Source organism: Corythoichthys intestinalis, chromosome 4 (genome assembly GCF_030265065.1).
Source record: "Corythoichthys intestinalis isolate RoL2023-P3 chromosome 4, ASM3026506v1, whole genome shotgun sequence".
NCBI lineage: Eukaryota > Metazoa > Chordata > Actinopteri > Syngnathiformes > Syngnathidae > Corythoichthys > Corythoichthys intestinalis.
The window spans coordinates 12,542,398-12,555,854 of record NC_080398.1 but is presented as its reverse complement, the minus strand read 5'-3'; the positions used below and the strand labels follow the sequence as shown (position 1 = coordinate 12,555,854).

Here is a 13,457-nt window from a genome sequence, read left to right as displayed (position 1 = left end):
AAATAAACAAACAACAACAACAACAAAATTTTCTTTGGCTGTTTTACTACACTTTTGCCCAAAATATCCACAACACATTCATTTTCCTTTGACAGTATGTGTTTAATTTAAAACCAGTCCACATCAGACCAACATTTATTTAAAATGAATGGAACAGTGCATATTTACAGTAGTAGGGGGTTTTAAAAAAACAAAAACAAAAAAAAAAAAACTGTTGAACAGGTTCGGCTGGGCAGACACTCCTCCCTCATCTGGATTGCTTAAGAGCTTGATCATCATTAGCCATGTGTCGCGGGTGAGAACCTGGACGGTCTGAATTTCATCTCAGTCAGAGGAATGGAGGAGTCTTTACCTTTCCAGTCTATCCATATGACTCCCTGCAAAGGATTACCAACAACATCAACATTCATGGATTCTGTTTGGTAACTGTGTAGAGACAGAGACAAGAAATGTCCGGTAGCTTTTAACCTTACCTGATTATTAGTGTTGATTCCATAAAGACCATTGAGGTTGGTTTTGTAGCAGTTTTTATACCACCAGCCTCCCATGTAGGCCCGAGAACAGTGGATCCCCAAAGAGTCAGGGTCCTTATCCCGGGTTGAGAATGGACGGCCATTGTGATACCTCATAGAGTCACCTGTCCAAGAGCGATTGTGTGTTATCTACAGTAAAATTCTTTTTATAGTTTGCATGTTAAAGTAAAACATTTTACCTGCTGTCCCTGTGTATCCAGATACCGTGAGGGCAAAATTATTCTCTTCTGAATCAATGGAAAAGTTGGCATAGTGAGCATAAGCCGTTTCGTTTCCGGATTTCAGGTCTACTCTCAAACTCACGGGACCAATGCTGGTCAAGTTGTGCAGATGTTCATTTCCTGTTTTTTTGGTTAGAGAAAGAAATGTATGTACTGAGCTTAGTACTAAGTATCATTATTTGTTTAATTAGGGAATAGCCAAGTAAGCTTCAAATGTACTATACCAAGCCAGAACTCCTCACTGAGGTTTCCAAACCCAGCTTTGTATTCACTCCAGGTTTGGTAGAAATCTGTCTTTCCATTTATTCTTCTTTGGAACACCTAGACAAAAAAAAAAAAAAAAAAACACTCAATTTTTTGTTTTAATGTGTTTCATCATTCATTTTGTTTAAATGAGTCAGTGTATTTAACCGTCCAACCGCCTCCATCAGTCTCCATGTCGCAGTAGACTCTGTAGACTGGGCCATCCTTCCCCTGAGGGTAGATGTTCACCTCTCCTGATTGAAGAGCTCCATTTAGCAGCTCCTGAGAACACTCAGTCGGATAGGGGAAACGCAGCTTCCCTATCAAATAGGTGTGGGGTGAGATGTAGAATGATTGCTAAAGTGGATTGAAGAAGTCTGGTTCCAGGTTTACCTGTGATGAATTCGGTGGTTACAATTGATGTGTAATGTCCATCTCGCTCGCCTTCCACCAGAACATTATAGCGCGACATTGGTAAGAGCCCTGTCAGTTTATACTCTGTGATGGTGGGCTCCAGGATAAGCTCCTAGTATAAACAAACAAACAAACAAACAAATCTCTTGGTTTCATTTAGTTGTTTGGGAACAATATTCATTGACTATGACTCACCATTGCTTCTTCTCCTACCACTTGGTAGATCAGTCTGTAGCTGTGATAAACCACAGTGGAACTTTTCCAAACAATCAGAGCAGACCGAGCACCCACTTCACTGGCTTTGACCACTTAAAATGGGTACAGAAATGCCCAGCTGTTAAACTTGCGTGATCCAACCCTTAGCTTATATCTACTAACCATTGGCAGTGGTGAAAGACGTTGTAATGGCCAAACTTTGAAGACTGTCCTTCTGGCTGAGGACTTTGACGGTGTACACGGTGCCTCTCTGCAGGCCTCTCAGTTGGTGTTCCACTGAGTTTCCAGACACCATCACTGTCACAGTTACATTAGGAGCTGTGGCAAGGAGAATCACTTAGCTGGTTTTGGACTCAGTAGAGCTTTATGATCATTGCAATAGGTTTTTACTCCTAGCACTCACTCTTGGAAGATTCGTAGCTGATGATGAAACGGTCTACCTTGCCCATGCTTGGAGTCCATTGCAGCACTGCTCTAGTATCCGTCACATTGATAGCTCTGAGGTGGGTTGGCGGTGCAGGCACTGCAGATGAGAAACAAAATATAGTTACACTCTACAAAATGTTTGCAGTACTTTCACAATGTGAGAGTTGGTAAATGAAACTTGTGTTGTACCTGTGGTTATAATGGACACAAGAGCATCACTCTGGACTCTGCCTTGTTTTGTGGTAACAGTTACAATGTATGATGATCCAGCAGACAATTTGGAAAGAACAAAATGGGTCTGCTGGGTGTCCAGGTTCACTGAATGGGTCTCACCTTGTTGGGAAAAGTATAAATAACTGTAACTGTATTTACTGTATAACAAATGGTAATGCATTAATATGATCAGCAGTTTTTAACACACCTGTGACAATGTGAGTATAGGTGATCATGTAGCCTGTGATTGTCGTTTTGGGTTTAGACCAAGAGACCACAAGTGATGTCTCAGTTATGTTACTGAAAACCATATCTGCGGCTGGCTCAGGACCTAGACGAGAAAAAATAAAGAGGTTAGTAACATTCACGGTGTCTCGTAACAATTTTGTGAATATTGCTTTTACCTGTAGTTGCAACAACTCTGTGAATCTTGGATCGTCTATCAGCTGCTATGCCATATATGTGCAGGACATAGCGCGTGCTTGTACGAAGGTTACTGAATTCAACTGATCGTACATTGCCAGGCACAACCAACATGATCCTCTTGGTTTCTGGTTTACTTCTTGAAGCGACAACTTTACTTGAAGAGGAAGCACTTTCCTTGAGTACCTGGACCTCCATTGTATTCTTTGTGATATGAGTATTGTGTCCCTCGAAAAATTCTTCTTCAAGCTCCTGATACTCACTGCCGTCTGTTTGCGGCTCTCTTCTGATTACTGTGAAGTTCTTGAACATTCCTTGTGGTGCTGACCATGAAAGGATGAAGCTGTGGGATGAGATGTTTACCAACTTCACAGATCCTAATCCTCCTGTCCTTGTGGCAGTTTTCATAGAACTGCCATGGGTAGTTGTTTGGCTTTGAGAAACCTGCGATTTGTCTGAATTGGCTGTAAGAGTGGCATTCACTCTGTATTGACTCCTCATCGTGTTATCAATGGAATGCACAGTTGAAGTATCCCTTCCTTTTCCAGTTTTGGCATCAACTTTATGCACTGTTGTGGTAAATCTACCTTGGTCAGTTTTTATAGCATCTGTGTCAACTGAATGCACAGTTGCACTGTGTTTGCCTTGTGAAATCTTGCCATCACCAGAGTGCACAGTGCTTCTGCCTTGTTCAGTTTTGCCTACATTGTGCCTAGTAATGGTATCTATGAATTGCCCAATCTTGCCATCTATAGAATGTGCTGTTATGGTTTCGCTCCCTTTTACAATCCTGCTCGCATCTGTTTTCTTTTCAACATCAGAGCGCATGATTGTTGTATGCCTACCTTGTCCAGTCTTGCCATCAACAGAGTGCACAAGTTTAGTATGTTTGCCTTGTTCCGCTTTGCCATCTACGGAGTACGCAGTAGTATGTATGCCTTGAATAGTCTTTCTATTAGAAGACTGTACAGTATCACTGCCTTGTCCACTCTTGCCATCAACAAAATGCTCTGATACGGTATCTTTCCCTTTCCCTTTCCCGGTTTCGCTGGTGTCTGTATTTCTGTCAATAGCATAATGCGTTGTTGTAGTATGTTTGCCTTGTTGAATTTTACGATCAACAATGTTCCCAGTATGTCTGCCTTGTCCAGTCTTTGAGTAAAAGGTTTGAGTAGTTCTCAATTTTCCTGTCTTACTACCATCTCTATTTCTTTCATCTACAGTCTGAACAGTGGTAGTATGTCTGCCTTGTTCAGTCTTGGCATCAGCGGAATGTACTTTTACGCTATCCCTTCCTTTTACGGTCTTGCTATTGTCAGTGTTTCCACCATCTACAGAGTGCACTGTTGCAGCATCCCTCCCCTTTACAGCCTTGCTTGCATCAGAATTTCTGTCATCAACCACAGATGCAACTTTTTGGAACATTCTAACATCAGTGATCAATTTTCTTCCTTGTCCAGATTTGGTAGCATCTTTATTTGCATCTTCAACAGAAGGCAAATTTGCTGTGTCTGTCTGTTTTCCAGTTTTTCCATCAACAGAGTTTATTGTTACAGTGTTCACTTCAATTTTTTTAATTTGCACTGATTCTGATGGTTCAGTTGAATTATTTTCAGTGAGCATGGATTGCTCTTTGGTGTGCTTTCGAGCTAAAGTTATTTTCGTTGCAACATTCCTATTAAGAATATTTGAACGTTTTGCTGTTCCATTTAAATTTGTGACATCACTCTGGGTTATGTTAGCTTGGGGTTCATCTTTGAGATGGTCCGATTTTGAATATGGCTTAGTCATGGACGCAATGTTTTTTGAACCCGAGACCACAGTTTGGCCTTTTCGGTCTTCCTCGTGCTTTCTGCCTTGATGCTTCAACAAAAGTTGGCCAACAGAAGGGATTGTTGTCTTTGTGGAACCTTTTATTGCCTGTTTCTTTTCAGAAACATCTGGGTTGATTTGTATCTTTGCAAGACCTAATCTAGTAGCAGTGGCTAATTTTGATTTAGAGACCGTCTCCTTGGCATCAGTCCCCTTCTTCTGGTCCTTCTTCTCCAGTTGTAACTGTTGTACAATTTTTGTTGTGTTTGGTTTGTTTTCCTTGATAGTGGTTAATTCTTTGTTCACTTTCTGGACTTTAGTGTTGACGTTCACTTTTGTCATCCCTTTGTTTTCTTCTGGCATTACAGAGCAGAGGAATCGGTATTAGAGTTTTAACCAAAGGCTAGATTATTTCATAATGTTTATTCACTCAGTCAATGAAACAAGCACTTACTTTTATGGCACTCTGCTCCTTGAGCACAATTTCTGCAGTCTGAACCCATGAATCCTTCCTGGCATATGCATTTTCCTTTTTGACATTCTCCATTGCCACTACAATCATTTGGACAATTTGCAGAACATGGACCTGGGTAGGAAACAAAAGCACATTTGTTACATGAAAAAACTGATACTAGAAAAGAAATAAGTAATAACCATACATTTGTCCTTCAGCAAAGACATTTCTCTCTCAAGCCTGGCTAAACGTCCTTTCAGCTCAGCCATATCGCTTTCACAGCTGCCAGCACAGGCACCGGGCATCAAGCTGATCTTATGTGTCATGACCAGCGGAGTGCCAGGTTTCAGGCTCACTTCATGCTCTTTAATGTTGCTTGATTCACAGTCATTCCCAATGACCACCTTGAGTGGCTGCGCACTCACAGTCTTTAATTTGGTATTGGGAGTCTTATTTACATGTGGCATATCTGCAGCAGCTAGAGAACTATCCTTGACAGCAGAAGAAGTATCTGGTACATTTTGGTCAGTGAGCTGAGGGTTGTCTTTTGTGTTCTTCATATCACCATTTGATATAGATTTGACCACAACAGTAGGATCGGCAGAGGCTGTGGGCCAGGGTTTTGCAGATGTTGAGGCATTTGCTGCAGAGTCCTTTGCAGGTGTAGCAGTTTGAACTGTGGGAGTTGGCTTAGCTTTGGAGTTCTTCAAATCTTTGCCTGCTGCAGTCTGATGATCGGAGCCTATGGCTTTCTCTTTGATAGCTGCAGAGCCGTTGGTAGTCGAGGCCTTTGCTGGAGTTTGGACTGTAGGGGTTTGCCTTTCTTTATAGTTCTTCACTTCTGCTGCGGAGGGAGATTTCGCAACAACAGTCTGATTAATAGAGGCTATAAACTTGTTTCTGTTGGTTTTAGTCCCACCAGTTAACTTTATGGATATTGACTGAACATTTTGAACTTCAGTTAGGGCTGGCTTGACTTTGGCAATCTTCCCATTGTTGGACAAAGGCAATTTCTCAGATGCAGTCTGATTGACAAAAAGTTTATCTTTAGTGGTTTTAGTGCTGTTGACTGTTGCTGATCTTGTGGATGTTGAGTGATCATTCAGGGCTTTTGTGGATCTACCTAAGCCTGTTTGATTAACTGACGCTGTGTGCTTGTGTTTTTTGGTTCTGGTGCTTGCCGTCGCATTTATCGCTGGAGGTTTTTGGTCGGGGAGAGGAGTGGGTAAAATTGTCTGATTGATGTTTGGATTGAGAGTTGGCTGGCTTGTCAGTCTGATGTTAGTAGAGTTGGTTTTTGGTTTTGATACTGTGAAAGCACCACTGGTTTTAGTCAAGTCATTTCCTATGGCATTTCTCTTCTGATTGGTGGTTTGAAGTGAGGCAAATGGGGTCAGGAGGAGAAGTCCTAATGTAAACAACATTTTGAGGCAGTAACCAGAAATTGACTTTGGAAAGTCTGTCCGTATGTTTATCCTTTAGATTATGAACTTCTTCGGTGGGGTTGAACCAGCTATTACCTACAAGGAGAAAAAAAATAATTATGTGTTTTCACTCAATGAACAGTTCAAATATTTTGGCAGGCTTATGTGCTTCTTTCTTTCATACATGACTTTAAAGAATCAATGAATAACACCTCAATCATAACCACACATTTTATCAAAACTAATATTTCTTTTCAAATTTAGTCTAAAGTAAACACGGGCTGACAAAATGTGTTAGTGTTCTGACCAACACCCATAATAGTTAATTCATCTGCTTGCCCAGGCCAACTTAGATGTTTTGGAACAGGAAGGAAGAAGTCGGATGGTGAAACCAAGTGAAGAACTAACAGTGTGTGACTGTATAGAACTGTGGCACATTGTATGCCTCTCACTCCACAGAAGCTTACACAAACCTTGGCAGCCACAACTAATAAAACCCACATACATAGATATGTTTTAATGTTGTAACAACAATCAAGAGAATATCAGATAAACTGTTTAGTAGGTCAACAAACTGCAACTCCCATTGACCTACATTTTGTGTTCAGCAATTAAGAACATGTACTGTATACCCCATTTTTCAATTACATTGCATTTGCATTGCAAATTATTATTATTTTTTTTTTTTTGTCTATTAAAGGATTCCAAGACAAGACCAGTATAAACCTTACAGTACATATGTTTACAAAACATTGACATAGCAGCAAAAAATATCAGTTGTATCTTAATTTCTGTCAGATATTTGCTTCTACCCTGAAACTCGCTAATGATCTCACACAAATGCTTCCAGTAGATGTATTTAAATCATTATATATTTGCTTTAATATCAACACATATTATGCAACAGTTCGCCACTAAGGTGCATATTAACAGCAAAAAGACATGAACACCAAAATATGTACTTGTCTACCCCAACTTTCCATTGGAGGGTTAAAGGCACATACCTGATTGATGGTTTTTCTATCTTTGTTTTTCTCCATCCATTTGAAATGAATTTAGAATGATAAACAGACTTGCAAGCACAAAAAAGAAAAGTGGCAAGGGATAAGTGCACCCCTACTTAAGGGACCCTCGCTCCTGTCCCCCAACTCCTCCCCTCCAGTGGTCCCACTCACGCAACCACCACTGAAAATATTTGAACTGGAGAGAAAAAAATGGGTACATTTCCACCGACTTTAAATTTTTGATACGTCATGAGTTTTTCTATTGTAATCTCTCAATTGGGGCCCTGTTTAGTGTTATTCAGAACTAGTTAATTTATGTACAATGTACATTTTTGTACATTTTCTTCTAATATTTCATCTTTGTTCACATAAGGTCCTGCAACATTGCATGCAAGTAACGTTGCATGAGTTACATACAACACAGTCATACACAAACACACGCATGTACGCCGTACATAACACAGTACACAAAATCAATTTAATGAATGTCCGGTATGAGAGTCATGATTCAGGTGAAATACATAACATAACACTGCATGCATTCAGTGGGCACTCTGGGGGGACAGAAACCTTCTCTCTACATGAATTGGCCATCTGTTGGCATTAATGAGATGTAACTACGCCACAGTTATGTAAGAAACCAAATATCCAGCACTTTTTAAGGAATGCTCAGTGGAGACTCTGCATCTTGCACCAAAATGGCCACCCACCATCCCTCCTTTTGTAAACCACATGAAGACAAGTTAACCCAGACGGGTGTGAGTGACTTCTGCAGAGGTGCAACATGTCCAAATACTGCCACATGCAAGCAAAACCTATTAATAAAACAGACATGACCATTGAGAACATTCAATTAATTTTGACACACACAAAAAATGAAATATGTAGTATTCTTCATGCTGAAATGCACACATAATAAAAAAAACTGAAATAAAAAATTATGAGCAAAAAGCATATGAACAACTACAAAAGAAAGAAATTCTAATATACAGTACGTACAAAGTAAGGTCCAGGCACAGCAAAGTTAAAAAAATAAAAAAATGTGTACACATGTTGCCAGTCAAATTTATCAGAGCACAGTTTGGGCAAAAGACAGGGTACAGTCTGGACTGATTACCAGGAGCATGCTGTAGACCAGCTATTGTTCACACTGACACACACATTGATACATAATTAAAGGGACTCTGTAGTGGAAGTCAACATTATCAAATTATTGCTGAGTCGAAGTAAAGTGTGTTGAAAATAATTCCGCCAAATTTGAAGTATTAAAAAAAATGCTATGTATATTCAATAAGGCTTCAAAATGGGGGAGAAAAAAAGGCTGGCCCATCAGGTCAAACACTCATACGAAGCCCGCTTCATCCCCTGGGTCCATTTAAACGTGTTTCTCCAATAGTCACACATTATACACTGGATAGCCAATGCATTACGAGTAGGGAGGACAATCTGAGATACTCATATTTGATTAGCTAACATTGTACTGTTACTTAAAAACCTTTGACAACGGTTTTTATTCTATTATTAATGTTTTTCTCCTCTATTACACATCAGAAAAATGAAATTCTGTGTATTTTCACTTTATTAAGCAAGATTCTTTCAGTTGGGATTCTCATGATCAAGATCGTTTCTTCTCCTTTAATCCATCCATCTATATCAATACTGAAACAACAGCCAGATACGCCCTATAAATTGAGTCTTCGTCATCAGTGAATCTGTCCCGTGCCATAATATAAAGTTGATGATGCTTCCTACACACTTAATGGCGTACCGCAAGCAACACGTCACTTTTGCTCATTAATATTCATGACGTTAACAATTGTTGCTAGGCGGGTCAACCCCCCGTTTGTCCCTAATAGTAAAGGCATGGAAATAGTGTACGGACGAGATGTTTACTGAGCTAAACCTACCAATTCTGTCCGAAAATTATGTCCATGGTGCCAAATTCACTGGTAAAGATGTGGAAGGACATACAAATGTTCAGTTAAAGAGTTGGCTTGAGTGTCGAGGGCTGAAATAGACAGGAAAAAGAGCCGACCTGATCCAGAGGTAGCTTTTTTATCGACATCTTTTTCTTGTGTGCATTGCCTTACGCCACTGACAATGACATTCTCCTGTTTCAACAATCAATCCTTTACCACCATATGCCCTGTCTTTCTTACTGTATATGCTGTATCCTCTGGTGGTTTTACGTCTCTGACCATTGTAGGGGATAATTTACATTGCTATTTTTGTGTAGCAATCGCAAATGCTACTCAGTGACAGCCAACGAAATCTTTTAATTTTTTCATTAATAACATCTTAATTCTATAATTTATTTACACTTCTCCCTTACTAAAGTTGTTTATGGCAGAAAACACTCAGGTGACTTAAAGTTCCGCTCTGAGACCCCCAATTTGCCCAAATTTCAAAATTGTCCTATATGCATGTGTGATACATCATTGGAAAGCTTAAAATCACAACTTTCTGGGGGAAGAAAATTTTTGAACAGAAAGGAATTAAAAAAAAAAAAAAAAACATTTTAAACGGCAAAACCCTAACTGGAGGTGAGTGCACGCGAGAGCAAAATTAAAGAAACCAGGATTTTAACGAGATATTACCGCATACTTCTTTTCGATCAAAAAACTCCATGTAGCATGTCTCACCGAGTGTCAAGTCACAGCTGTGAATGGCCACAGCCGGATTTTGGGGGGATTTTATGGGTGAAACATGTTCATATAACAAGGGTCGCGAAGCAGAAATCGCAGACATCAAGGAGTGGTTGAGATGTTCTTTTTCATATATTTACTCTTTTTAAACGTTTTTTTTTTCTTTCTTTGGATCGATTATTTATCATCTAACATACCGGGGAAAATGCGAGAGTAACAAACGAAATACAATTTAGAGATAGTTATGAGGTAGATATCCGTTACTTATTTACAGACACCAAATTTTGTCATTGTGAAGTAATTTTTTAAAAAGTTTAAAATATGCAAGTGAATAATTTTTTTAAAGTATTTTCTTTTTTTTAAACGAAATATTAAACATTGATTAATTATTCTAAGGTAAAAATGATAAACATTTTGAATAAGAAATATAATTACTTCCCTTCTTTTTATGGCTGGGTTGAAACAAAAGCGGTTGTGCGACGTCTGTAAACGGAGATTTCCAGGGTAAAACGGACAAATTGAAAATAGTTACTGCGCCATGAATCTGCTATGGCAGCATATATACATTTTGTTCTATCAAACACAACAGTTCTTTTGGCTCAAAATATAGCAGTTTATTTTAAAGAAAGGTGCAAGAGCAGAAACTTCTTTTTTAGCCTCATCTGTGTTTTCCGTCTTGTTTTTTTTTTTTTTTTTTTTTTTTTTTTACAACAGAAAAGGTAACAACAGTGGCAGTTTGATGCCATTTTAATTTTTTTGAGGTCATTCATTGTCAGACAGAAGCAGCACAGCAAAACGACACGCTAAAAAATAAGTGAAAATATCAAAATGGCTTAATTCTTCATCCTCTGTAGGACCATGGCCCCCAACAGAATGTTTACTGCTTATGGAGGTGAATGGCTTCACCTGGCTGGCGTTAAACTGGTCTTTTGACATTCACACAAGATGATCCATACTTCACATTTTTTCCTCTGAGTTTTTGGCTTTGGAAAATGTATGAAGAAAACATCCTTCATATGTCGTAATGTTAAGAGTCTACAAGTTCCATAGCAGCGGTGTTTACTCGGCATGTTCTTTTTTGAAAGATTACCGGCTGTTGCGCCAGGCTAGGCGAAGCCGATGCGGACCAAAGTGCGACCCGGAAGCTGAAGTAGAGTGAAATGGTATTTATTAAAGACATGCAAGATGTGGAGTGGCTGGAAGGGTTGATGATCCAGGTTGTGACTGTGGGAGGCGGCGTTGTTCTGTCAGGAGGCCTGGCTGGGTGAGTGTCCTGAAGGCATAAGATAAAATGAATGAAGCTTTCAAAAACAAGAGTCAAAAGACCACAGACTTGAGTTGGCAGATGTACCAATGGTGACTGGCAGAATCATCTGGCACCTGCTTGCTGCCCGGGCCGCTCCTTATAAGCAGTGTTGATTAATGATGAGCTGCAGGTGCACTCCCAGGTGAGCCAGGTTAAAGCTGATACCATTCATCAAAACAGGAAGTGTCATAACAATAAAAGCCAGCAGAGGGGAGTGTGGGCAAGGACCACCACACCGGCAGAAAAAAGGAGTAATAACATGAGTTACTGTATATGCGAGGGAATGTCTATGTTGACCCACTTCCGGGTTAAGATAGTGACGTACGATCTAAAAATAGCATTAGTGCTGTACGCTGTTGCCAATGGTCACGCAAGTTCATTTGCCTATGAGCAAACCCACTCCCCAATGGCAAATCAGAGCAAAGAGTCAAATTGAAACATAAAATGTTTAAATTCAAACCGGTCAGCCACATATTAATGGTTTGTAGAGGCAGGCAAAAAAAAAAAAAAAAAAAAAAAGACAAAATAAAATAGCTAGAAAAAGGGCATTTCGTGCAAGTTTTCTGTGTCACTTGGCCCCATTCAGATCATGGATGACAAGGGAGAATGTTTTATTTGTTTCTCGGTAATATGCTCGACACAAATGGTAACCATTCACAGGTCACACACACAAACAAGCGCTTACGTTTGCATTCACACCTATAGACTATTTAGAGTTTTCAATGCTAAATGTTTTTGGAATGTGAGAGGAAGCTGGAGTAAACTGAGAAACCCCATGCAAGCACAGGTAGACTGTGTTAACTCCAGGCACAGGTCCTACCTTGGAATTCCAGAACTGTGATGCATGTGTTCTTACCATGATTAATTGACTAATTTTACCAGACAGTTTACTTACATAATATAGTCAAGTTGGGACACCGTATGTAGTAAAAAAACAAAAACAAAAAAAAAACAACAACTGTGGTTCAATATGTATTTTTCAACAGGTACTTACAGAAGTTTATTGCTTTGTTTTGTTTTATTTTTTTGTTGAATTTTATTTAATTTGACTTGACCAACATTCAATAAGCATTTGGAAACTTCAACAACACAAATTGTTAAAGCTTTGTAGGTGGAAGTCTGACACAGTTTTATGTGAATTTATAGATGCTCAACACTGTAGGTCACCATTGTTGTGTTTTCTGCTTTATAATATGCCACTCTTTTACAATCAAGACATGCTGTTATAACATAGGCAACATGCTTTGCAATGTCTCAGTGAAACTGCCCGTTTTTTTGCTTTTAACCCAGAATCAAGACTGTTTTATGTCCATATTTATAAAGAATTCAGGGATTTAAGCATTTATTCACAAGAATTTTCAACTGAAAAAGCTCTTTGTGATGATAAGGCGGTGCTACAGTGGCTTAAAGACTAGCCGCATATTCAACATATTTACGTAAAACAAATGCTAACTGCTCGTTTTTGGGTTTTGTTTTTTTTTGCTTATAACCAAGAATCGAGACTGTTTTATGTCCATATCTATAAAGAATTCAGGGATTTATACACAAGAATGTCAACATAAAAATCCCTTTATCTGTGTTTCCACTCAGTCAGCTTTGACGTAGATAGGCCCCTATTAATCGGCCGCATGTCCCGTCAATATATTATGAAGTCTATGACTCAGGCCAAAAAGGTCAATGACGGAGCTGGGTATTGTTTATATATAGCTTTCGCTTGGCAAGGTAGTACAGTACTGCCATCGTTTACCTAATAATGCTATTTTTGAATGCAGTGACACCTTAGGGATCGAAGGTCATGGGCATTCAATGTCATGTTTTTTGGCCTTGCCTAGCTGTAATGATGTGTGCAAGCACAGAACTCCAGCTATAAATAATAGCACTAAGAAAAACGAGAGCAAATATTTTCTGCCTGCAAAAAGAGGCAAACACATCTGACATGCTAGCACTCACTGTACAAAGTACCTTGTGAGAAGCAGATTTTTTAAACTGTATTTTCAACCCTTTATAGTGCACAATTTTTTTATTATTATTTTTTTTAAAAATAATTTTAAAAATGTAACTTTTATAATAAAGTTATTAATATTGTTGTTGAAGTTTAGTGGAAATCTTTTTATCCATTCAAT

At 39.1% G+C, this 13,457-nt stretch overlaps 1 protein-coding gene across 2 annotated transcripts; it reads right to left on the bottom strand.

Moving 5' to 3' along the window:
* Positions 1-92: 92 nt before the first annotated feature.
* LOC130914905 (uncharacterized) lies at positions 93-7,467 on the bottom strand. Of its 2 annotated transcripts, none has more exons than XM_057834492.1 (15): positions 7,384-7,467; positions 5,161-6,475; positions 4,956-5,087; positions 2,671-4,857; positions 2,475-2,597; positions 2,243-2,386; positions 2,031-2,150; positions 1,790-1,945; positions 1,607-1,719; positions 1,391-1,523; positions 1,166-1,317; positions 979-1,075; positions 713-874; positions 474-637; positions 93-377 (listed from the first exon to the last, which is right to left on the bottom strand). In XM_057834492.1, exons 2-15 carry the CDS (start codon positions 6,377-6,379, stop codon positions 279-281), a joined length of 5,001 nt encoding a protein of 1,666 aa, XP_057690475.1. In that variant the 5' UTR covers positions 6,380-6,475; positions 7,384-7,467; the 3' UTR covers positions 93-278. The 2 variants fall into 2 exon arrangements, with proteins under 2 accessions (XP_057690475.1, XP_057690476.1); XM_057834493.1 differs by having other exon boundaries at positions 2,671-4,854.
* Positions 7,468-13,457: the final 5,990 nt, after the last annotated feature.